The 27,007-nt window shown below is 42.5% G+C and overlaps 1 protein-coding gene across 1 annotated transcript; it reads left to right on the top strand.

The window, feature by feature from the left end:
* The first annotated feature begins 678 nt into the window (after positions 1-678).
* On the top strand, positions 679-24,915 carry mrc2 (mannose receptor, C-type 2). Its single transcript, XM_069524817.1, has 29 exons — positions 679-1,037; positions 6,963-7,367; positions 9,598-9,771; positions 9,934-10,098; positions 11,113-11,226; positions 11,423-11,566; positions 11,673-11,864; positions 12,478-12,632; positions 12,787-12,891; positions 15,915-16,030; positions 16,145-16,287; positions 17,290-17,507; positions 17,614-17,756; positions 17,844-17,940; positions 18,033-18,162; positions 18,358-18,390; positions 18,487-18,653; positions 18,972-19,140; positions 19,229-19,371; positions 19,505-19,613; positions 19,790-19,956; positions 20,055-20,163; positions 20,246-20,484; positions 20,570-20,732; positions 20,852-21,001; positions 21,287-21,400; positions 21,855-22,034; positions 22,335-22,358; positions 22,457-24,915. Exons 1-29 carry the CDS (start codon positions 917-919, stop codon positions 22,675-22,677), a joined length of 4,410 nt encoding a protein of 1,469 aa, XP_069380918.1. The 5' UTR covers positions 679-916; the 3' UTR covers positions 22,678-24,915.
* Positions 24,916-27,007: the final 2,092 nt, after the last annotated feature.

Below are 27,007 nucleotides of genomic sequence, written 5' to 3'. Positions count from 1 at the left end.
CTATCAGAGTCAACAGCCAACAGCCAAACCCCCGACCCTAACATCACTGGAAACATGCAAGTCATTGTTTGTACAGGGTCCTGACTGGGACTAAAAGCACTACGTTAAAGAGCAAAAGAAGATTCTACAGTTAAGTAGAAACATTTTACAGTTCTAGTCATATGTCCAATATGGTTTTAAAAACAAATGGAGGGATAGTTAATGACACTGAATGTAGACTGGTGACATTTAGGGCTGCTTGCTTTATTTACGGCTTCTGACAGTGCAGCTCAGAAAAACACTGATTGAACGCATAGGCCTACTTTTATTTGAGGATATAATGTAGTCATACCAGAGACCTCATGCAGCAGACATGCTCCCAGATCAACAACGCAGCTGTCACACGGTGCAAACGCACCCATTGTGGCTTGGGTTTGATGTTGCGCATGAAAAGGTGCCACAATAAAGAAGAATTACTCAGTTTGTTCACCTGGTTGTCATGTTTCCGTCACGGCTGATAAAAATGCAGCTTTGTTTTAATTCGATTTTATCTTCCAGAATTCACAGAGCAAGACTGAGAACGTGCAGAGAGAGGACGTTCTCCCTGTAGTTGAAATCCTCTGACCAGCCCTCATGAAAGGAGGCCGCTGGAGGTCCCCCGGACCTCAGGTTGGGCACCATACAAACACAGACACACACACACACACACACGCTTGTGACGCTACTCCATTCATTCCAGTCTCATCTGACTGAGGAGGACGGAGCTCTAGCGGTGAAACTCTTCTGCATCATCCGTCTTCTGAGTCAGACACTCGGACACTTGTTCACTTTCTTTCCTCCTCTGGTTTCCTCGGTTTTTCCTGCAGCGCGCGTGTGTGTATGTGTGCGTGTATATGTGTGCGCGGGTCTGCGTGTGTGTTGTAGCCCAGTTGTGAGCATGCAAGGCAGCGACCGAAAAAAGGAATCGAGGGGAACATGGAGAAACCGGCAACTTCTCCTGTACAGATGCACTTTATATTTATTCATCCTCAGTGTGGAGCTGCAGAGGAGCGACTCCGGTGCGTAAAGATCTCAACTCTCGCTTTAAATCTCATTCATGCTTAAAGTGTTTGTGTGTGTGCGCGTGTTTGTGTGTTGAAGCTATCGTGCATTAGTTCTGGCAACGACTTGTCATAAAACTGTAGAAAAAAGCAAAGCTTGCCAGAAAGCAGCTCTCTGTGTGTGTGTGTGTGTGTGTGTGTGTGCGCGCGCAACCATTTGGTGCTTTGGTATGCCACGAACCAAAAGTCCGAGCAGTGAGTGGAAACAGATGTGGAGAAGCTGGGGGAGGAGGGGGAGGGAGCTGGGGCTGCACGCTTATACTTTCTCTGTTTTGATTTAGATTCTATGCGTAAAAGTTTATTTAAAGCTGCTGAAGCTAAAGGGGAATGCGTCGATTTCTCTTTCTCCGTGTCTGCTTCAGTTCCGGATGATTTTTTTTTTAAGTCGACATTGTAAAAAAAAAAAAAAAAAGAAGTGACGTGGAGTGACGGCTCAGTGGACAACCTGAGGGCAGATGTGACCTTTACATCCTGTTAGACGCTGCAATTAACACATTCAGTCCAGTGAACAGCTACTACAGTCATTACAGTGTTATGGGATGGTGTGTACAGGGAAGAGCCACCCAAACAATGTTTACTGGCAAAGATCAGATTGGAAGTGGATAGCATGTATTGTTTTATCAATACATGTATATGATTTATGGATATATAATGTTCCTTTTCATACTGTTTTAACTTTAATTGACCCTCCTACGGCAATGTGAGGGAATGACATTATGAAGTGGACTGCATGAATTGTTGTAGGGCATAAAAAATAAGATAAGATAGGTTGTACCTTTATTGATCCCCAGAGGGTAAATTCAGTTTGAAACAGCAGCAAAAAATAAGTTGCCTCATAGGGAGATATAGTAAGACATACAATAAGAAAAGAAACTGAATCCATGTGAATAAGATACTTATTCCATACATGTACAATATGGCAGTGAAACACTAAGTGCTTGTGCACCAAGTCCCTTAAGTCCAGATTCTACATGTAAAATATATCCATGAAATATATTGTAAATGTATATAGAAATAATTAAAACAGTCAGATTAGACTATTATTGATCCCCTGTAGTTTCAATTCAAGTAGTTGCATAGGTAGTAATATAGAAATAAATAAAATAGAAATAAAGTCAGAATCCAAATAAATAAGATACAAACATAGAAATGTTATAGACAACATTATACAATCAAATATGGACTTATTCTATACATGTGCTGCAATATTTCTGTGAAATACAGACAGCTACTTGTGTGATATGTCCCTTAAATCCAGATTCTACTCCATATGTCCATAAAATACAGATTGTTATTCTGAATGTGTGTATTCATACATGTGCATATACAGAGAAAATACATTTACAGTAAGTACCCAACTATTTAATATTAGATCTGGGTCATCTCTGGTCATCATAACACAGGCAGCTTTCATGAAACAAATTATAAACCAAAGGTTTTCTGATGTGTTATCATTTAATCCCATTGATCTCTAAGCAGTTGTTTAGTTGTTAAGTTGTCATGTTAATGTCCCATGTTTTTTAAACACTGAAATAATGTGGGTTTACACACTTGCTCTTCACACTCTCTTCCTAAGACAGATCCTAATTTATCTGAAGCTGTTCATTTCAAAATGACCGGCCCACATCTGCCAACAAACTCCCCTGAGAATGTCTTTTCAATCACTCTAAATCCGAATGGTGGAGACGCAAAGGGATACAAGGATTTGTTCATTTGTTTTTACCAAATGTTGCCTCTTTGGATTTGTTCTCTTCTTTTCTCACCCAGCAGAGTTTAACAGTGAATATATACAGTATATATATCTGTGATCTGCAGAAGCTCAGCGTGTTGCTATGACCTTTCTTCTACTGTTCATTATCAAAAGACAACATTTCTCTTTGATTCATCTGTGGCAAACAATGGATGAAAGCTGAACTGTGACACTGATGATACTCAGGATTATTTATATGAAATTCAGATATTCTCTCCTGGTGTATGACTGAAGCAGAACTGCAGAGTTTATTTGGGCATGAGAGAAATTTAAAAGGCTGTGGGATGACAGTGAGTCTCCAGAAGCTCCAGTTGGGCTGCATGAGTGACACAATAACTATCTGAATATAAGTTCAATATCGATCAATATAAATCAAATAAAACATTTTTAACTGTCTGACTTCATCCACTCCCACTCTGGAGCAAAAAGCAGTCTTTAAACTAATAACTAATCCCTTGGCATTTATTGAAATCAACTAAAATTTGTTTTTTTATCGTGATGACATTTTTGGTTAGATCGCCCAGCTCCTGTGCCCAGACAGTACAGTAAGATGTCCTTTATTTTGCTGTGCTCTCAGCTCCTCCTGAGCTCCAAGCATGCTTAAACCTGCACCGTGATAAGGCGCTATCTCCATTATACTGTGCATACGTGTGGGAGTGATGGAAAGTTTTTGACAGTGTTCACTCATTCTGACTCTGGTTTCTAAATTTCCCAAAGGTTCCGGTTTAGCTCTGTTTCTGAGTGCGGCTGCAAAATGCAAATATAACCTTTTCTTCAAACGCCCCCCCTTGCTCTTCTCTCCCTTGCTCCTTGGATGAAGTAAAACCCATCCACATGTTTGGATTGCTTCAGAAACCAGACCACCATAAAACACCAAAGACACACACCCAGCAGGCTGGAATTTCCTGCCTATTTGTTGGTTGTCGTTGTGTCACACTGACCAGTTGAAGAGCAGCTCTTTTTGCTTGTGCTTCAGTTCAGATCGTTAGATCAGATACATGAATCTGGGACAAAACAATTCGGTGGAATGTGATTATCTGGCTCCAACAGTGAGTCACACTCATCCACCAAACAGTGTGATATTGAGAAGTTCATTATACTCACACTATTATCTAACAATAAAAACTTGCTATTGATTAGCCACCCACAGGCCTAAGTATTGTTCTCAAACCTGATGCAACAGCAGACTGTGTTGAGGAGGTGGAGGTTCTGGGAATATCTGCCTCTCTTGGCGAGTATTGCTGGTTGTTCTTGGCCGTGGGTTTCAGTCTCTTTCTTCAGCAGGAAACTGTCTTCAGTGTTGAGGAAGAAAAAAAGAAAAAGAGGGGGTGACAGGGCAGAGAAGAGGATGAGATCACAGCTGGAGAGCTGTTGTGGCTGAGCTTTCATAGAGCTCAATGGCTTAAAGTTAATCTGGAATTCTGCACTCTCTCTGATTGCCCGGGAGTTTTCGCACATCAAACATCCCATCGTGTCCCCCGCGCAGACTGGCATTAAAACCTCTTTTTGAATTTGCTTCTTGCTGTCTGGAACTTAAGCCTCAGGTTGTCGAGTGGTTCTGCAGCTTTCACCAGGAACTTCTCATACTGTCGTTAATACTGAGCCTTACATCCACACACTGAAGTGGATTGAACACAATGTTGTGCTGATTTTTACAAGCAGGGCTCGGGTGCGAAAAGCCGATTTCTGGTCTGTTTTCTATAAATGCTTTTTATTTGAATGGTGAAAAGTACCAAGTGACTGAATTATTGTCATGTATGTCTCCGGCTAAACAAATATCCACATAGTTTTTACTTGTAGCTAAATCCTGAGCTGAGTTCTAAGCAACAACCTTCTATTAGTTGTCGTGGCAGAAATCACACTGTAGCTGCAGAGCAGAGCCAATCAGAGCAGGGAGTCTGTCATAGAGGGTTTTATATGGACTATGAGGAACTGATGCAAAATATTCTGTATGATTGTAAGAGCTGAAATGATTCTTCGATGAATCAGTTTTCTATGATTGTAAACATGTGGTCATTTTAAATGAGTCAACTTCAAGATTTGGAAAATGGGTGAAAGAGATTTTCACTCTTTTCTGACAATTAATTAGATTATTAAGGAAAATATTGATTATTGATAAAATACATACAGTTTATAGATGAAGTAATAAATCAACTTTGTCGCAGGATTATACAAAAGCTACTCAACTGATTTCCATGAAATTCTGTGAAGGGGTGTGAAGCAAGGAAAATCCCATTCCAATCCTGGATTGATATTGACACTTTTTTAACATTGGGAGAAAGGGAGTTGATTTGATTGATTTCTTGATTTCATTGATCGTTGCTGAATGGGACAGATGTTAATATAAAAATCTGGATCTAGTCAATTTAAATGTGGTCTTGTGAGGAAACTGTGGGCCTTTCTAGATTCTTGCTATTTTCTTGAGTCCTGGATTATGGAAAGATAGTTTGTGCTAGTTGGACAAACGTTCTACTTTTTCTGCCGTCGTGTGGGATTTTAAGGTTTTTGGTGTCCCGGTCAGACAGTACACTTGCTCTGATTTCAACCTTTCAAGTTTAAAACAATAAACTGGCTGCAAACAGGCCCAGCAGCTGGGTGTTAGTGGAAGATGGATGGCTTTATAAAAAGAACAGGGTGGGGATTATATCTGATTATACACAGAGCACTTTTTCAAACTCATTCTGAGCCGCTCTGCCACTGAAGCTGTGCTGCTGTGTTTGCTGTCGACCAGACAAGCTAACGCTGCTTCTGAGAAACTCAACCACAGAGGAGGAGAGGGGGCGTGTCAGTCGTCTCTTTCAGATTACAGGGATTTTTATATGGGGGCCTTTGATGAGACTTCATTGTCTCTGTGTCCATAAAAGCAGCACAGGAGGTTTGAGTGTTTCGGCTGTGGGGTAGGAAACGAGGCATTGAGCGGACTGAAGTACCCACGCATGAGAGTCGTGTTTTTCAAGCAAATGCCCAGTGATCTCACCTATCCCACTTCCTGGCCTCTCACAGGAGCAGGCCAAGTAGGAAGGCTGAGGGTCTCACGTCAGGGAGAGGAGCTGTTGGGGATATGTTTGTTGTAGTTTTAATTTAGAGTCACTTATTTTTCTTCCTGTCTCCCAACTTCACATGCAGTCATTACCTCACACCAGCATATCCACCGTCCTGGCCTTTTGGTTACCAATCTCTAAATCCTGCAAGAAAAAAGAAAAGAAAAGAAAAGAAAAACAGAAGTGAAGGAAAACCAGAGAAAGGGTGTCGGGTTTTGTTCCCGAAATTCCAGTCACTCGGTCTGGCGTCCAGCCACTGCTGCGGATGTGTCAAGTTCAACACATTTTTTTCAGTAACTCGCTATTTTTTGTTAACATCTTTATTTATTTTGGATGTCAGGACCATGCAGGAGAATACAGTAAGGCTCTGTGGGTAACACCTCACGAGCAGATATAGCTCCACGGAGAATCAGACCCAAGTAAAAGACATCAGTGTGCGGTGGGGAGAAGTCTGCAGAGTGAAAACAGTTAGTCATTTTACCCCTGAGGACCATTACAGTTTCATCATATTAATCAAATTCACACTTGTTAACATTCACTTACACGAGTCAAATGCATGGATGAGTCACTGCACAGATTCCCATGATGGTCTCATCACATATTCCAGCACCGCTCTCTCTCCGCAGTTTAAAGCAGAAGAAATACACACCACAAGCTATTGAACAAGGAGAGAGGCTATTCCAGGTCAAACCGAGGAATGAGGTTATTTCTTGAGATGCACCGTGAAATACTTCAACCCTGATTCCTAACCTTACATTAAAAACATGTGCAACCGCTTTTCACAGTTTATAGCATGTCATTTCAATTACTTCCCGCTGAGACCCCTGCCATATAATGTGCATGCAGGATTTTAGGGTTATTACAGGATTACTAGAGGATTAATACCTCTGAAGTGCAGGTACATCAGAGTCCACTACTCAAACTAGTGGTCACCCAGCATCCCATCCAGTAATGGAGATATCGATCTGCTCCCTGACCTCTTCTCTTGCCCCACTAGCTGCTAACATGGGATCCTGTTTTCATCAGCATTATCGACTCACACCACTGTTTCCCTCTCTCTCTCTCTTTCTCTCTCTCTCTCTCTCTACACAGCCCCGCTGGACTCTGACGTGTTTGCTTTCTTCCATGAGGGCGAAAACGGATGCCTGGGGGTGCAGGATCACTCCCTCGTCCTGTCAAAATCCTGTGAGGAAGACAACCAGCGCTGGCAGTGGGTGACCCGAGGACGCCTGCTCAACCTGGGCTCCTCGCTTTGCCTGGGAGTGACCACTGGTAACTTCACCTCCAAGTCAGACAAGTCTCCTCTGGGTGTGTACACATGTGACCGGGAGCCCCCCAGAGTACGCTGGACCTGGACCTGTGGCACGGTGCTGGAGAACCTCAACAACTACCTTCCCTCGCCATCGATTTTGAACTCCTCCTCCGCCTCCTCTCCCTCCAAGCTGAAATGGACTCTGCATGGTGGCATGCAGGACCTGTGTACCAAAATGTATCGTGGTAAGAAGCAGGATCACAGTAGCTCTGATTCATTGATTGAGTCTTTACTTGGTTCAATTCAAAATAATAAAACTTCCAGATTTCCATTCACATTTTCAAACAATACATTCTAGTCAATGCTGAGTTTTAAATAGAAAATGCAATTGCAAGAGATACAATAACAATAGGAATGTGATTATTTTTATTAACCCAAAGATTTAGTAACATAATAAAATACAATAAACACTTAAAATGTACTTATCAAATAATTTCAAGTGACAAATACAAACAATGGAAGGAAGGAATAAAATTAAAGTAAATAATCAGCTGACAGGCTCACTGGTCACTTTTCCCAGAAGTTATAGCAGAGAGAGGCAAAGCCATGAGAAAAGTGGATATTGTGGATACGCAATTATAAGGCAACCAAAATAATATGGCCCATTACCTTGATTTCTGTGGGTTTGAATATTGTTGGAAACATTTTGGATACACAAGTCAACAAAATATATAACTCTAACTATATATAACTGGATCTAGTTGTTTTTGGACACTTTAATGAGGAATTGTTACATATTTAATCTTTAAAAGTAATTGTGAATTAAAAAATACAAAATGTGAGAAAAACAAAAGTGAGTAATGAGATACCAGACATTACACGAAATCTAAGAGTCTGCACCTCATTCAGCAATGAAATGGCCTGAAGGATCTCCTCTCCCATTAGCTGCAGTGACCAATCAGCCGCTCCTACCCTGTGTGATTCGCTGCCTCTCTGCAGCAGTTTGTCTTACTGCTGTAGGTGCCACAGCTGCATCTGATCAAATGGACGTCGCTGTGACGCTCTTCCAGGGCACACGGCTGGCTGACATTCAGAAAGCCAAGCAAAACACTGCTGGTGTTTGTAAACTCCAGTAAACACACAAAGCTGTCCTTACCCTCAAGTATATTTGTATTTATTTATAGTTTTCACTCTAGATTAAATCTGACCACGCTGGTTTGCAGCTAAGCCTCATTTCCGCTGTCAGTGCCATTCTTACCCGCATCGAATGTCATGGTTATTCGTTGACGAACTTCGCTGTAGCTGTACGACTTTCTGCTCTACAGTGATTCTTCTCACCCTCTTTTATTTTATTTTGGCAACGGAGCTGTGGCACTTGGTACATTGACATATTTAACTGTCATGTGCCGATCTTCACAAGTTTCTTTGTGGAGTCAACTCGCTGCTGGAGAGGAATACCTCTGACATTAGTCAACTGGGGGAGCAGCTCCACTGCAGCCAGACAGTGGTGGAGCACAGGGGGAAGTCAGGGAGGGAGCTTCAGAAATCTTTCCTCCCTCATTTAACATGTCTGCCCTACTTTCCATTGGCCTAACGTGTTTTGGTAACACTACAGATCCTGCCTCCCACTCTTTCTCCCCCTCTCACCCTCTCTCTCCCTCTCCCTCACTGTTGGCCTTCTCTTCGCACCAAACATTGGTGGAAAGAACGAATGGACTCTTTTTCGATGACCTCAGACAATTTCGAAACTGCAGAAATCAGATATAGATTATTAAATAGAATTCGCCAAGGCCCAAGAGTTCCCTCATGAAATCACAGTTAAATTCACTATATCCGTCCCCTGATCAGGATGTGCACAAAAATTGAATAGGTTCTTTCTTGACCCCCCCCATCCATCCCTCCACCAAATTTCATGGTAATCCGTTCAGTAGTTTTTGTATATTCCTGCTAAATAACAAATAAACAAAAAGCATAACCTCCTTGATTGAAATATAAATATTCAAAAAGGTATTGCTTTCTTTACATTCAAAATAAAATTCACAAATAAAATTAAACTTAAACATTTCTTATGTAACTTCAGCTGCTAGGAGCGGATCAATAAAATCAATAACAAAAGACTTAGTTTGGTGATGTCATGAAGCAACATGGGATCACTGCTAAAAGAAACTGCTTTAGAATATAAATATTTAAATCTAGACTTTTTTTTCTAAATCCACAGCTGCTGATTTTCATGTCAACTTCATAATGAAAATCTTGAGTTTTCCTCATAATCTGCCTTTATTTATTTGTTTGCCCCTCCCTCTGCTGACCACTGGTTGACTTTGTTGTTTTGACTGGAATATCATCCTCTGTTTGATTATACGAGTCGCTGAGAAAACAGATAAGGTATTTCAGTTCAGCACAGCTCGCAGCCATAACTTTAGGCAACTCAAGCGAATCAGGGATTTACAGTCTCCCCCTCTCTTTTCCCGACAGAGATCTACACCATCCAGGGCAACTCTCACGGCCGGCCCTGCTACCTGCCCTTTCTGTACGATGGCCAGTGGTTCCACAGCTGCACCAGTATCGGCCGTGAGGACGGTCACCTCTGGTGCGCCACCACCTTTGACTATGGCAAGGACGAGCGTTGGGGGTTTTGTCCTGTCAAGAGTGAGTTATCAGTTTGCCAGTTCAGGACTGTACTGTTACATCTCTCAGCTCACTGGAACCTTTTTTTTTTTTTCACACAGCTTCTTTTCAACCAAATCAACTCTTGTGTCCTCCAACTTTCTCCTCTGCTCTGACTGACTCGTGTCTTTCCCTCACTCTCAGGCAGCGGCTGTGAGACATTCTGGGATGAAGACCCGCTGACGGACAGCTGTTACCAGTTCAACTTCCAGGCTACATTGTCATGGAGCGAGGCACAGATCAGTTGCCAGCAGCAGGGGGCAGACCTGCTGAGCATCACCAAGCTGCATGAGCAGACCTACATTAATGGTAAAGTCAGTGAATGTTTATATGAAGAAGGTGATCACATCTGGTGAAGCTTCTTAAATAAATGTGTTTTTTTCCTTTGCCTACAACCTCTGTGAGGTACTGATGCAGTACTGATAAAGTCTGAATCTATACCACAAAATCATCTGATTATGATCTGTTAACGAATCTTGAACATATACCTTATCACTGTTGTTACACATGTTGCTTCTGAACTGAACACAGCTGTACATCTGAACACATCAGAAATAAATCAGAAATATGAGACAATCTATAGTGACCCAGAAGTGCAAATCAAAAAAACTCATCAAAAAACAAAAAAACAATGGCAACTAAGAGAACACAATAACAAATCAAAAAACAAGACAAATGAGAAAACACAATGTCCGAACAGCCAATAAGTAAAGTCAATGTGACTTGCTGTTGTGTTTAAAAACAAAAGTTCAGGACCATTGTAGAAAAACAGTTGAAAAATTACTTATTTACACAATATACAAAAAAGGGAAGCAAATGATTCATTTGGAATTTTATTTTCATGTTTCACTTCTCGTCTTAGTGATGAATTGTACCTTGATTTCTTGAAACTTGAAATTAGCTACTTCTGGGGTCCAGTGAGACCTCGGACATGGAGGCTGTGTTACCGTGTCAACCTTAAGTTTCACAGGTTGCCTTTGACAAACTCAAAAGTCATTAGCAGTCAAATGTGCTTACAGCAGAATGTCTCACAGGCAAACACAGTCTATTTGGTTTGCTTATTCAATCTTCCAAAAGGAATTATTAATTTTTTCTGATGTTGTGTTGCCAATATATGCTCATACTTAAGCTTTTCTTACTCAGTTTTTTATTCAATCCTGCGTTGACAGATAAAATCCTTTGTGACTTGAGTGGTTGTTCAGCCTGTGAGTGAAAGCAGTGTTGAAAAGTCACCTTGTTTTGTGTCCTCCCTCTCAAAAGCACACAGAGAAACATTTGTTTCATGTTTGATATCATCTGATAGGTGTTGTCCTGCTGTTGTAGGTTTGCTGACCACCTACAGCGCTGCTTTGTGGATTGGCCTCAATGACCTAGACCTCAACGGGGGTTGGCAGTGGGTCGACTCCTCACCACTCAAATATCTGAACTGGGAACAAGGTTAGCCTGGAGTCCAAATCAAGCTTTGAAGCCTGATATTTTTGAAACTTTTGTTTCCCACAGAAGGCTGAATGTGTAGGCCTTCTCATTTTAATTCAAAGAAACACAGCCACACTCTTTTACTATTATTAGAGTATTTTGTACTTCGATCGAGGACGTTAGTGATGTTCTCATGATTTCTATGTCTCATCCTCAGACCAGCCAAATAGCGAAGATGAGGACAACTGTGTTGTGATCAGAACTGAGTCATCAGGTCGCTGGCAAAACCGCGATTGTTCTGTTGCTCTGCCGTATGTCTGTAAGAAGAGGCCCAATGCCACCCTGGACCCCTTCACTACAGGTCTGTGCACAAGCATTCATCCATTAAAGTGAAACACAGTAGCAACAGTCCAGCCAGGGTGCTATGTCCACAGCTTGATTGTTTTTTTATCTTTCTGCTCCTACAGATTCTTGGACAGATGATAAGAAGTACGAGTGTGATGTCGGCTTTCAGGCCTTCCAGGCCGGCTGCTACAGACTGACTTCAGAGAAGAGTGACTGGAATACGGCTCAGAAAACCTGCCAGAAGATGGAGGCCAACCTGGTCAGCATTCACACCCTACCGGAGCTGGAGTTCATTATTCGCAACTTGAAAAAAGGTGATTTGTTTTTTATAGCACTGTAACCTTTCCTCTGTATTACATGAGATGAAATCTTACGAATCATATTCCCTTTTCACTTTGTCTGTGTTTATTCACTGTTTCTGGCAGATTTGTGTTTCAAGCTTAAACTGGACATCTGTTACCTGCTCTCAAAGTTGGCTGCTCCACATGGATTTCCTCTTGTCTTTAAAGTGAAAGAATGAAATGTACATTTTGATTATTTGATATATTCTCAGTAGGGGCAGTCAGGGATTTTAATATTTTCTGTATAAGTGTCGAAGAGGACAAAAACATCAGGCTTAGCAAAGACAAAAAAAGGTAACTGTACTGAAATCCAGTGGATCAGAGGGAGTCCACACACTCAGATCTATCACAACACTTTTTTTCGTGTCTGGTTGTCGTCAGCACAGAGGAATAAAACCAAATTAAAGCTTTCTGGAGGATTTTTATATCCTTTCTGTAAAAAAATATTGCTAAACTAGAATGGGATCCTGCACCAAGTTGCACATGCTCATAAATATCAGTCCACAACATGCCTGATTTTGTTCATCAAGATCCATGAATTATTCTCCCATAACTGTCTTATTGTGTTGTGTGTGTCTTCTCTCAGACATTGACCAACTGTGGATAGGGCTCCATGACACCAACATGCAAATGGACTTCCAGTGGACCGACCACACACCTGTCATCTTCACATACTGGCACCCGTTTGAACCCAATAACTTCCGCAACACCCAGGAGGACTGCGTCTCCATCTGGGGGCCCGTGAGTGACCCTCTTCACCCTCACGCTGACCCCTCCCTAAAGCCTGGGGGCCTTAGTCACCTCACAGCGAAGGGCGGTCAGCAATTCTCCTCCATTTGTATATATTTAACAGCTGTGCTCTCTCCTTTTGTTTGTGTCTTGCTTGCATGTGCAGGACGGCCGCTGGGATGACAGCCCTTGTAATTTGGCCCTGCCCTCCATCTGCAAGAAACCAGGAACAAAGAGTGATGGGAAACCTCAGCACCAGGACTGCAAACAAGTAGGGCTCTTTTTCTCTCCTCAAGATTCTGCTGAGAACATGTCAGTGATCTTATTCCAGCTGCTGACAGTCTGCAGTGTTAAGGGGAACATAACTATTATTCTTATTATTATAATATTTCAGCCATTCTTTCACCTTTGACCCCTTTTCCCAGAGCTGCCGTCCAGCTTTCACCCGTCCGCTGGCCCACTCGTCTGCCCTGGGCCTCTAACTGTAACATAAATCACTCCCTTAAGACATGGAAGTTTAACAGGCATTCCAGAAACACACACACACAGATACACACAGACTACTTTGGCTTCATGCATAGTTTTCAGAAGCCAAAATGAATGTAAAAACAAATCAAATTGAGATGTTTGTATCTTCATTCAGAAAGGGCATTCAGTTCCTACATTAACTTGCACTGTGGCGCCCATTACTTCACCCACATGGTGAAGTGAACCACATCTGGAGGATCCATCTACATCTGTCTCTGAGTGCACACTTCTTAATTCTCTCCATATGAGATTATAAAGCAGATCATACCTGACTTTTCCCTCCTGTTTACGGAAAATATTTATTGTCAAAGTTAGTGGGTTCTTTATCAGTGATGTGTGATTTATAGGGGATAATTACAGTGAGAAAAGATATGATAGTGTGTGTCTGTGTATATAAAGAAGTGTTATATATTTGTTTGTTCATGTGTTGACTCACGGTGTAAATGATCTGAAGCCGAGGGTCGTGCTGGCTCGCCGCTGCTACGTTCAACAAAGATCTCTGTATGGATGGACCATTTGTTTGGTGTAATGAATCTTTACCCCCGCTCCCCAGGGAGCGAGGCGTCACGGGTGGTAATGTGACAAGGGTCATTTGGAATGGCGCGCGCTGCAGGGCCCTGCGGCGGCGGGGCTTGTTTTCAAGCAGATGATCTCACTACACGCAACATGTGAAACAACAATGAGCGAGAGCCCGCTGACCGTCTGTGCAACATTTAACCACATGATCCCCAAAACCATTTACCCCATCCAGTGCTGAGCTCATTCCTCAAAAAAAATAACAGATTGCTCGTTATTGTGATGTCGTCATTTTGAGCAGCGACTCCTCAAACTATTGTTTTCTTCCATATAACGAAAGATAGTGATTTTATTATGAGGGTAGCTCAGCTGCTTCATGAGTGAATAAACAGCGACATCAGAAAACACTGATTGCTAATGTTGGAGGCAGCCTGTGGTGTCAGCAGCTGCTTAGGCCCCTCAGACACAAGGGGGGCCCTAAAATAATGGAAATGCAAACTCCCTGGGTTCCTGTGTTCATTTTTGTGATTATTTAAATGTTTAAGGATACAGTTGCTGAATAGTACACCAGATGTCCTTGAGATTTTTGAATTTGATATTCCAAAGGTTATTTGGTAACTAAAAAGCTTATGGTGCTACTGTCTATCGGTTTTATGCCTCCCTGCCAGCAATGGTGACAAGATCGCTGTGACCTTACAAAACGTGTTTGGTTTGTGAACGCAAAAAAACTTTCATGCAATTTCTTCAAATTTGGTACAACCATTCACTTGGACTCAAAGATAAACTGATTCTATTTGGAAGGTTAAAGGTCAAGGTCACTGCAACCTCTCAAACCTCTTTGTTTTTGCCTTGTTAATGTGTTATCTAAGACCACCTTGAAGAAATCCTTTTGAATTTGTCAAAGAAGTTCACTTGATCAACTGGTTAGATACGGGTGATGAAATGTCAAAGGTCAAGGTCAAGGTCACGGTGGCCTCCTGGCACAAGGAACATGTTTTTTGGCCTCTTGAATGTGATGTCTGCCTTCAGGGAATATCTCTCTCTTGATAAGGTGTCACTCAAAGGATTCTTGTAAAATCAAAGTGAGGGTATGGGGTTTAAAATAATATTTGCATATTTGTTCATATTGGTGAAATCAAGGTGTAATATTCATACATTTACCACACACATGGAAAAATACTCAAGATGTCTGACGTTTTGCAGAAAATAAAGAATATTTTAAGGAGATGCGAGATCAGGCGTCTCCAGCAGGTATAATATTTGAGGTTTCTGTCTAGATGCCAAACGTGGTTGCACAAAAAGCAAGAGGTGGAGCTTATTCACAAGAAGCTTCATTTTTTCTCCCTTCCGATCTCGCTCAATATCTCACCCTTCACGACCCTTGGCGTGTTGGCTGCATCTGCGCAATTCCACAGATACAGTGCAAGAGCTGACAGGAGGGATTGAGGCCAGGGAGCAGTTATTTGTGCGTGCATAGACTTGTTCTTTTTTTTAATTCTGCATTCAGGATAAACACAGCTCGTATGAGTGGACTCACGTCTGTTGGGAGTGATGAAGTCAATTGTTTTCTGGGAGATCATTTGTGTTTTTCACCTCCCCTGTTTGTCTGTCTGTATGCTAGTGAGTAGAATGTGTTTTAAAGTACTTAACAGATGTGAATGAAATTCAGTGGAAGATTAAGGGCAAAGGAATGATGTGGTTAGTATTTCAAATGGAGCGATTACGTCCTCCGCCCCAAAAAAGTTGAATGCTATTTGATGCTGTTTTCCTTTAACTGCTCCAGTTTGTTGTTGCCATATTTCCTTCCTTTGTGCTGCTACTGAAACATTAGTTGTATAAAATTTAGCACTGCATATGTAGTTTGATGCCCATGCAGGGATTTTAAATTATTGAACCAGAATGGTACTCCATAGAGCGCTACTTCATTCCCTTTAATAGTCCCTTTAAACTCAACCAAGCTGCACCAAAGTTCACATTCACTCACAGTTATCTGCTCCCTAGCTGTGTTATTGTTTCCGTCAAGATCCATTAATTATTCCTGGAAAACAGTGAAAATTTTGAAAAATCTTGCAATGTCAAAAAAGTGCAAAAAAAATTTCCTGGATCTGCCTGCCCCCTGATCTGGATCCACCAATCCACTGAGTTTTGGTGGAAGTTTCCACTCTGGAAGTGGTTGATTTCCATATCCGCCTAATTGCCTCTCCTCTTCCTCTTCCTTTCCTCTTTGTCTTCATCTTCCTCTCCTCTCAGGGCTGGAAGTGGCACAGTCCAGCTTGTTACTGGGTGGGAGAAAACCAATTCACCTTTGATGAAGCCAGGAAATCCTGTGAGGTCCACGGTGCCACCCTTGTTACCATCACAAATAGGTGTGTACAGCAAAGTCCACATACCTTGACACACATACACATTACCTTGAAAGTCATCGCTGTCTGCTTTGTCAGTGCTTGCTTTCCTTAAAGCCCCTTTTTAAACCTCCACAGGTTCGAGCAGGCCTTCGCAAACAGCCTGCTGTTCGGTCGCTCTGGAGATTCCTTCTGGATCGGCCTCCAAAATCAAAGCGGGTCTTTCAATTGGCTCAGTGGTGACAGAGTGTCCTACACCAACTGGAATCGTGAGGAGCCAGGTAGCTCAAAGACATGATTTACAGAATTACAGAGTTCAGTTGTCAAAACAGACAACTAGAAACAAATCAATCAATCAAAATCAGGTTGTTGTAAAGGATGCAAATCATGTAGTGATCAAGAGGAATCAGATTTAATTGTATATTGATAAAAATCTATTAAAAACCTTTAGATCTATTTCACCTATAATTAGCATATCAACATGTTTTTACAAGGACTACCTTCATTTTGCTTCGTCTATTAGTTGTTACCACTGTTGCTATGATGAGTTCACTCCCCTGAGGGGATTATTAAAGTTTCCTCTAATCTATCGCTGTGGATTTTCAATTGGCCAAATCATGAGGTCCATTCTGAACAAGGGCCAGTTTTGGATTTAATCTACAAAGAAGAAGCTGGATTTTACTGGATTTTTTCTCTTTTAAATGCTGATTTCCTGATTTGGCTCTATACGGCAGCATTGATAAGCTGATTATTTGAGAAAATCATTGCCTGTGCGGCAGATAAAACCTGATGTTTTCCATTTTAAACTTTATCTGAGGGTTTTTGTCATGGGATGATATTTTTAAACTGACCCTGGTTAGTACCATAGACTATATAAACTCATAATAAGGCTTTAATAAAGACCAATGATCGAGTTGTAGAAGAAAGGATTGGTTCTTACTTTTTATCATTCCCGTATTTGTATATAATTGATTATTATAATTATATTATTATAATTATAATAAATTATTATTAATATTATTATTATTATAAAACCTCTTGTGAGAAAAGCTGTAGGAACGGTATGTCTTAATTATTTTTTTTACAGACCATTTTTGAGAGTATGATCCGTAATGACGATCAGTAAGAGAGTTTAGAGGAATAGAGTTCAGTGGCTTATAAGAGAATGAGTTATCACATTTCCTCTCTCCTCTCCTAATCATTCGTCTATTTCCACATGTTTCATCAGCTCGATGTGTTTTGTTTTCTTTACTCACCTACGTTTCACCCTGTGTCTATTTCAGCCAACTTCAACCATGGCTGCGTTTCCATGGCGACAGGCTTTGCAACAGGTCTGTGGGAGGTGAAAGACTGTGCTTCATCGAAGGCGAAATTCATCTGTAGACAGAACCAGGACACGTCTCTGAGCCCCGAGCCGCCCGTCCCCCAGCCTACCCCAAGTCTCAGTGGCTCCTGTCCCAGGGGCTGGAAGAGCAACAGTTACCTGCGCTACTGCTACAAGGTTCATCCCAGTTTCACATTGTCCACGCTGGTATTTGTGTCTTTGCAGTTAAGTCGAACTTTACAATTTGTGCTTAATATGTCATTACCTCTTTACTGTGTTGCAGTTGTTTTATTCCTCGCAGCAGGAGAAGAAGATGAGCTGGCTGCAGGCTAACCTCTTCTGCCGGAGACACGGAGCCGACCTGCTGAGCATCAGCGGCCCGGACGAAGAGCACTTCGTCTTTCAGGTCCTCCATGAGACCTTCGGGTAGGTGGGCACCTCTGAACAGCTGATAGGTAATGATGATGATTGTGATGATGAAGACAATGATGATGATGAAGCTGTGGTCCTTAGGATATCCGAGGACCATGAGCAGCATTGGTTTTGGATTGGCCTCAACCGCAGGAACCCCATGGACAATGGTAGTTGGAAGTGGAGCGATGGATTGGCTGTGAGTAATGAAAAGATATCTGCTCCAAAAAAAAGCAATTTAACAGATTAAAATTTAAAATTATCCGAATCTGTTTATCTTTCTTGTGTTAGTTCACGTACCAGAACTTCGGCCGGTACTACTATAACATTCGGCAGTGTGCTGCAGCAGACTTGGGCACAACAACATGGCTGGCCATGCACTGTGACTCAGAGCTAGACTGGATCTGCAAGATCCCCAGAGGTACAACGACACCAGACCTTTTCTTTGTAATTATTCAAAAGGTTCCGAGGATGAAATTGGAATTTTAGTCCTGGACATATTTAAATTTTCCATCTGAAATGTTGTTTTCTAATTTGTGCTACATCTTTAGTCATTTCTCCCTCCGTCTCATGCTGCATGACATTAACACACCTTTCCCTGCTCCTGTGTTCTTAGGTACTGTTGAGAAGGAACCAGAAGTCTCTGAAGGTCGGTTTTATGAATATAATGAAATAATCTCTTAAGTGTTTGTTTGAAAACCTTCCTGTGATGTCTGGCCATGTTTCTCGCCACGTGTTCTTTCAGGCACCAGTTCGCCCGAGTGGATTCCCTTCCAGGAGGCTGAGTATAAATTTTTTGACCACCGCTCCACTTGGGACCAGGCCCAGAGGATTTGCTCCTGGTTTGACTCCTCGCTGGCATCCGTCCACTCAGCTGAGGAAGACGCTTTCCTGGCCAGCACTTTACACAAGGCACTGGACACTTTATCAAAATGTTCATCATCGTTTATAAGAGTTGATTTAACCCGAAGATGCGATTGATCATGATGGTGTCGGCAAGTGGTCCGGTTTAATCTGGGTAACACCGTGATATACTGAACCTAAATCACCATTAATTATGGTGTCTGCGTACTGCATCACAACCACACCGTGTAACTACAGTTCAGGATGATATAACTGTGCATTTACAATAACACTGTGGTATAAATCTGCAGTACTTTTTTTTCTAAACAAACTGGGAATATTCAAGGTCACTGCAGCCTTGTTCACAGTTTCTCTCTCACGTTTTAGATGGTGAAAGCAGAGGGTGATAACTGGTGGCTGGGACTTCACACCTACGAAAACAACGGCCGTTTCCACTGGTCTGACCACTCAGTGCTCAATTACGTGTCCTGGGCCCTCGGGAGGCCGCATCCACTCAGCCGTGATCGCAGATGTGTTCACATGTCGGCCAACAAAGGTACAAGCAGCCGGGCCGCGAGACCTCAAGAGGCTAAATGAAAAAGCAGTGCACTTAACTCGCGCTTGTGTTTGTCACTTCCAAACAGCGGACTGGGCCGACCAGAAATGTCACTCTGACCTGCCCTACATCTGTAAAAGAGTGAACGTCACAGGCACCATTCCTCCAACTCCATCATCCCCCCACCCACCCGCAGGCTGCCCGGATGGATGGGCGTCCTATCAGCATAAGGTAGATTTCATTGTGTTTTTATCGTGTTAGTTGTACAGCAGATAGGATAGGCATAGCAACTGAATAGTAATACTTTATGCAATGCACCTTTAACTGTCCAGACTCAAACTGACCTGAGCTTCATCTTGTGAAGTGTTTCAGGGTGTTTGATCAGTCATACCGGGTCACATGGTCTGCGTCCAAGTTGAGGTGTGAGACTCAGGGAGGGGTGCTGGCAGTGGTGACCAATCATCTGGAGCAAGGTAATTATAGCAGAACACTCACAAACAGAGGAGAGGTGGTTAGACCCAATCTATCTGTCTGTCTGTCTATCTATCTATCCATCCATCCATTCATCTTTAAACCTTTTCTTAAGTTTGTTAGCCAAGTCTCTTCACGCACATGCACACTGTAACACAATCGATTCTCCGCCCCACAGCCTTCGTCACCACCCTGCTGAACAACGCCAGTGTTGACCTCTGGGTGGGTTTGACCTCAGACTCCAAAGGTCACTTCCAGTGGGCCAAGACTGGCCTGCTCAGCTACACCAACTGGGGCCCTGGGGAGCCACTCGACAACAGCGGACCGCACCAAAACAAGACTCGGGTAGGCAACTCACAACAACACTCACCAACCGCCGCTCTGATGCTTTAGTGTTTTCTTAGCCCTGTTCCAGTTCTGATCATGTCACTGTCACCTCTCAGGGAAACTGCGTGGTGATGATTCATGGGAACCCGCAGAAGAACGCCGGCATGTGGGCCTCCCGAGCCTGTGAGATGGAGAATAATGGTTACATTTGTCAAAGGCATCAAGGTGTGGCGCTCATTATTACCTCAACTGTGTGTTTTTGTAACTGGAGAAGTGTGTTGACATACAGTGAACCTTGTTTCTTCAGACCAAGGTCTGCCTCCCGCGCCTGCCCTGATTCCTGCCTCCCTGTCGAAGCCTGTGGAGTTGGGCGGAGTGACATATCGTGTGGTGGAGAAGCGCCTGGACTGGACCGGTGCTTTGCACCTGTGTGAATCTTTGAATGGGACTCTGGCCATGGTGAAGGATCCCTACCAGCAGGCGTACCTCACACTGCTGATCAACCGCCTGCACCGGCCGGCCTGGGTGGCTCTCTACAACTACGGAGTGAGCCTGGCGACTTAACTTTAATTCATCACTAGAGTCACAGGAGACAGTGATTCACAACTTATACTTTCTTTGATGCTTTCAGGGACGGAGCTTCACCTGGCTGGGTGAAGAAGAAGTGTCGTATTCCAACTGGAATTATGGGGAGCCCAATCACATGGCTGGATGCGGTCACATGACCATTAATGGGCAGTGGACCATTACTCCCTGTGATACTAAACTGGATGCTGCAATCTGTCAAATTAGTGGTATTTATTTGTTATACAACAACAACATACAACAGTCTACATTTTATAAAAACCTAAACTTGAATTTCATTCAAGTTAAACTAAATTTAGTTAATCCCTTATGTTTTTCTCTTTGCCAGACGAGCCTGTGAGTCACCAATGGATCTACCCTGGCAAGTGTCCCAACTCTGTAGGGGATTGGGCCTGGGTGCCTTTCAGAAACCACTGTTACGCCTTCAACCTGCAAACCCTTAGACTACAGCAGGATGCTCGCATGTCCTGTAAAAAAGGTAAGGGGAGAGTTGCGGAAGCTCTCCGTTCGCTTACACTCGTCACATTCTGCTCAGACTCCTGCTGCGTTTGACCTCACGGCCTCACGACACTGAACTGAAAACCAATTAGGCACAACACTTCTGACCTTCTCCAGTGCAAACAATTGACCAAACACATCAATATGTCTAAATTTAGAAGTGTTTCATTGAGCCTGCTGCACCACTGGTAAATCTCCATGCACAATCAATTCTGGTTTGTTCCATTTCTGTCCTTTCCTTTCCTTTCTTTTTTCTCTCTCCTAGAGGGAGCAGAGCTTCTCTCTATCTTGGATGAGACGGAGAACGGATTTGTGTCGGAACACATCCAGAGCTATGCGGAGCAGGCACATGGAGCTTGGCTGGGCATCAGCGTGAAAGGTCCAACCTCGAACAACATCCACAGCCGCAGACTTATCAACTTGCAGAAAGTTTAAATCAAAACTTTACAGTTTTGTGCTACTTTAAGTTGAATTATCCTGATCTGTTCACATCTAATTCAGTCAATTTAACCAGATTTATATATATAATTAATATATTTTACAGAATAATCAAGAAAGAATTAATTAAGTAGAGGAAACATGATAAAGACCGTTTCTCTCAATGTGATAGCAAGGTGCCTTATCTTCAACAAGTTAATTTATTTAAACAGCATAATTACTACTTAATTAAATAATTTGACATGCACAGAAACATGCTTGATAAGCTAATGGAAAGAACTTAACCCAATCTTGGAAACCTTTATGACTCAGCATGCTATAAAATGTGCGCTCCTTAAGATAAAGTGAAAGTCTGTTTATGTCTCCGGCTATGTGCGCTTGTGTTCCCGCTGCAGGTAGGGGTCTAGTGTGGAGCGAGGACATGGAGATGTCATACACCAACTGGGAGGCGCACGATCTTGCGTTCTCCTTTCTGTCTCCCAACTCCTGCTTCTGGATCCAGAGCAACAGTGGCCTGTGGAAGCCGGGCTCGTGCAGAAATCGCACGCACGGGGTCATCTGCAAACGACCACGCAGTAAGCACTCACACGAGACCGCATCATCTGAGTTGAGTCTGTTGAGTCTGAGTCGCAGACGAGCCAACGAAACAAGAGAAAAAGAAATTGTTTTCGTGTTTGATAAGTCCAAGTCCAAGAAGATGTTGATCTGTGTTCAGGAGCCTGTACAATGTCAATAATGATATAAACTGTGTCCGCCCTTGCATGGGTTCCAAATAAAGAAACACCGAAAAGCGTGTAAAAAAGTACCATCAAAATTATTATTAAACTATAAACAAGGTCAATTAATCAATGGACTTTCTCTTCTGTCATTTACAGGTGCTGAGACCTCAGATGTAAGATGTAAGTATGATCATCAGCTGCAATGTTTGTGTGTGTCCTTGAAATTTAACCATTTGTATGTTGGCTAATCTACATTTCCATCCTCTGTCTCTGCCTAGTGGATGGCGACCATCTGCCCACTCTGATTGTCATCATAGTCTCGGGCCTGGTGCTGGTGGTGCTGATCGTCGGTGTGATCTACTTGTACCGCCGGCGAACTGTTGGGTCACGGGGATCGTACGATGGGGCACGCTACAGCCGCACGAGCTCCAGCCTTTCCGAGCAGGCCGAGAAGAACATCCTGGTGTCGGACATGGAGCTGAATGAGCAGCCAGAGTAGCAGAGCGAGCGACTGTCTGACCAGCCCCGAGGCTGGATCCGACCCAACGCCGGAGAGGCTGATTTCAATGTGCTGACTTGTAAAAAGAAAAACCTGTTGTGGCGTTTATGTTGTCTATTTTGAAACCAAAAAGATTTTTTTAAGTGCTGAGGGGCTGTGTAGAGCGCAGCAGATATTTAGATTTTAAATTGAATCCCTCGTCTTTTCTGTTGTCAAGACAATTCAAGGTATTTTCTCACCAGACAAATCAGATCATTCTTTTTACACACAGTTCTTCTCCCAAAGCATCCATGAAGAGCATTTATGGATCTACTGGGAATTAAATTTGATCACAGTTGGAAAAGTTCAACAGAAAATCAGTTTTACAAAACAACTCCTCGCCTTTTTCCCTGATGCCGACATTTAAATTTTTGATTGGTGTATATTTCCTTTGGTCTTCCCATTGAAAGACAATCGCAGCCACAGATCAACTAAAACCATTTGTCTTCGTTCTCCAAATACACAGTCAGTCTTCTTCAGGACCAAATTCATTTTTCAGTTTTGTAATGGTCTTTGCCATGACAGTATTTACCGGAAGTTGAGATGTGTTTTTATTCTTTGTTGTTGTTTTGTTGCATTTGTGCGTCCTTCCTTGTTGATTTGTTGTAATCTCTGCAGCTGCAGAGAACTGTTACTGATGATGCATGTGTGGTTTATGTGAGCCTGCCTCTCTCTTCCGCTTGGATCTGACACGTCAGCATCAGCTGTCAGACGACTAGCCGATGAGGGAGAAGTCTAAATGTGAATGTGTGGAAGGTGACAGGGACCAGTGACCTCAAACCGTCTGAGGGCAGCACACTAAAATTGTGCACATAATTAGAACTTAGTATTGAAAGCTGGTCTTTAAAATAGATTACATTGTCTTTGTGGCACAGCAGGACTAAGGGTTGTCATCAAATGATTAGACTTTCAGCATCCATGGCTTTGTCTACAGTTTGGCACTTTCTACTCTTCTCCTGATCTAAATCAGTCGTAGTCACCCACTTTTTGGCCTTTTGTCATTATCTTTAAGACACTGTTGCTGCTCCGTTGTTTGTTTTGGCTCCTCATGCCGCCATCTGGAGCTGATTCAGCATTTTTATGGACAGTCATTTTCTTTGTGCGTGCCATGAAAAAGGTTTTGCAATTTGATATTTGTCTGATTCATCACTTTTATGGACCACTATTCACATCTCTGTAATGTTTTATCGCTAGTATATTTCTCATTCGTTTTGTCTTTTCGATGATGCAGGTTTCACCATGCGTTTTCACTTAAGTACAACTGGTGAAGACATTTGGAAACTTTCCTTCTGTTATGGGATGAACGCCAACACTTGCCCCCACATAGGAAAACATCCCTCATGCAATTGACGACGTTGTATATATGAGAGCCAGAGATTGTTTAGCAAAAAGGTACTCTTTCGTAAGTAAAAGCTCCTTTGTCATTTTTAAGATTTCACGTTTGTGCATTATAATGGCCATAATGAACTGTTCATACTCCTCCTCAAACCTCTTTTTCCTGCGGCTTTTGCCTCTGAGTGCTTTTCAGTCTTCTTGCTCAGAGGAATGTTTTGGAGCTTTTTCAGTCTGAGGCTCACTAACTGCCATGAAAAAAAAAGAGCTTCTTTTGCTCTCTGAGTTGGACTAAGATAGAGGGGGAAGGTAGGAGGAGAGAGAGCAAATACTGTGTGTGTGTGTGTGTGTGTGTGTGTGTGTGTGTGTGTGTGTGTGTGTGTGTGTGTGTGTGTGTGTGTGTGTGTGTGTGTGTGTGTGTGTGTGTGTGTGTGCAGTCTCCAGCTGTGGAATGTTGAGTCGGCAAGAAGAGCTCAGTGGCACGTCTGGAACCAATCAGAGAAGCTGGGCTCAGGGATATGAAGGGTCACAACGACGATTGAGGAAAAAAAAGGAAAACCAGATGAAGGAGAAAAGGGTAAAAAGGAGGAGTTGGGGAAGAGAGAGAAGCAGGGAAAGAGGAGTGCAAAGGGTTCAGTGGTTTGTCAGAGGCTTACCCCGGCCTCTGCTGGTGGTTGACTGTACAGGTCGGCCTCCAAGTGCAGGAGTGAACTTGAAGGTGGTGATGTGAAGGTGCAATGGCCCTCGGTGTGTGATCGAGTCTGTGGTGCAGGCTGGCTCACGTCCCTGTGAAGATTACCTGAAGCACCTGCTAAAAGTTTTTGTGTCATTTTTATAGGAAATGAATAAAGTCTATGTTCTCAAAAACCTATGCTCTCATAGTTAGTGAATGGCTTGTTATTCATTTCTCTTTTATTTTCCATTTGTCTGTAATTCAGAGGTAAGTATCTTTATGGGTGAGTTTTCAAACCAAGGTGCTGGAAATTTTAATACGGAGGAAGTAATGTGTTAGACGTGGACTGTGATGTCGATGTTTTACCACAAGAGGGCACACCTCGCCTGGTTTGTGAAACGTCTCATGCTCATGTGAACATGTATTTTCCTTGACTCTCACTGTCAGGGTCACTGTGTTTTCCATTACCATGTCTCTACAGAGGCAAACAACCCAACATACAATAATACTTTTTATATGATATTACACTGAAGATTGACTCTACTACATGTTGACTGAAAATCTGCTTCGTCATTGTAACTGTACCTGAACCTCACCTGTTAAATGGAGATTATGAGAGATTTGAGCCTGATGTGACAATTACAAGGGACAAACCTTTATTTATTGTATCAGCAGGATACAACAAAATTAAAATTGCTGCTGCAGTGATGCACAGAAAACAGAATAAGAGACAATGCACTCAATCCAGTGTATTAACAAAACATAAACACATGCACATATAAATAAATGCATTCCATATCTATATATCCATATCACACATAATCACTATAAATGCATTCCATATATCCATATTGCACATGATCACTATAAAGTATTTTAAAAAAGTACCCTAAAAGGTATAATATGAGGATTTATGGACAAACAATCGTTATATCATCACCAGGCCAAACCTCTCTCTTCAGACAGCCTCGGCTGTGGCTCAGGGGTTAGCGCAGTTGTCCTCTAACCAGAAGGATGGCGGTTCGATCAAAATGTCCTTTGGCAACATACTGAGCCTCAACTTACCCCCTCTCATAAAGAAAAGTGCTGCACATAGATGCACTGTATGAATATGTGTGTGAATGGGTGAATGTAAAACAGACCACTTAGCCTCTACCATCACTATTTCTCATTAAAATCAAGATTTATTTTTTAAGAGACGTGAAAACAAACATAAACCAACAGAATAAAAAAAAAATCAGGATTTAAAACTAGAATTTCCCAACAGTCACTTTCTGAAACTACTTTTTAATTCACCTGATTTTTATTTGGATCTTCACCAACTTGCACACACTCATAAATATCAGTCTCCTAAATATGCCTGATTTTTATCATCAAGATGAAATATGATGACGTTGTCTCTGAGAAATCAATAAAAATGTCTCGCAAGTGAAAAATAAATTCCTGGATGTGCTCTCTGAAACAGATCCCCACCATAATTGAATGGGTTCTTCCTTGGGTCATGCCCTCTCTCTCCACACAGTTTCATGGAAATCGGTTGGGTCAATTTTGTAAAATCCTGCAAACAGACAAACATACAAACCAACCAATAAACAAACGGACATGGGTGACTACATAACCTCCTTGGTGGAGGTAGAAATATAAAGTCTCACAACCAAAATATTCCAAATACTTGATGAATGGAGTGACGCTTGCAAAGTCAACTTAAGCTGCACTGCTCCAATCTTGTGACCCCATCCATCCAGAATACACACCGTCCCAGTATGGAGGTTTATTTAAACTGTAAAGATTTCCCAGCCCCCCCTTTGCTTTTCAATTCCTCTGCTACCCTGCACCAGAATCGCTTCAGCCCCTCCAGCATCCACCTGCAGGCTCTGGCAGTGGTGTTAAATAAATGTGCTCATCACTCCCCATTATATCAAAATAATCATATCTGGGGGAATGATGAAGTTGGAGCCTAGACACCAAACTCTTACTATGTTCCAGTCACAGATCCTTTCAATACAAGTTGCAAAAGAGCTCCAGTGGCCAAGCAGCAGAACTACAATTGTAATTTTATTTTATTTATTAGCTCATGTTAAATGTGCCTATTTATCCTTCATCTGACCTGTGCTGGGATCCCAAAGTCTGAGTGTCGGCCCAGGCACAGCAGCTTCCTGCTCCATCCCCTCCTCCCCCTGGCAGCATCATGTATGCTGGATCAGGTATAGGCCAACACGGGACGAGAGTTTCAAACCCAACACCTGCTGTGACGGAAGCTTGTGGCTTCCTCGCAGTAAACCCGCG

The sequence above is a fragment of the Paralichthys olivaceus genome, chromosome 5 (genome assembly GCF_024713975.1).
Source record: "Paralichthys olivaceus isolate ysfri-2021 chromosome 5, ASM2471397v2, whole genome shotgun sequence".
Lineage (NCBI taxonomy): Eukaryota > Metazoa > Chordata > Actinopteri > Pleuronectiformes > Paralichthyidae > Paralichthys > Paralichthys olivaceus.
The sequence above is the reverse complement of the archived record's forward strand: the minus strand, read 5'-3'. Positions and strand labels throughout refer to the sequence as shown.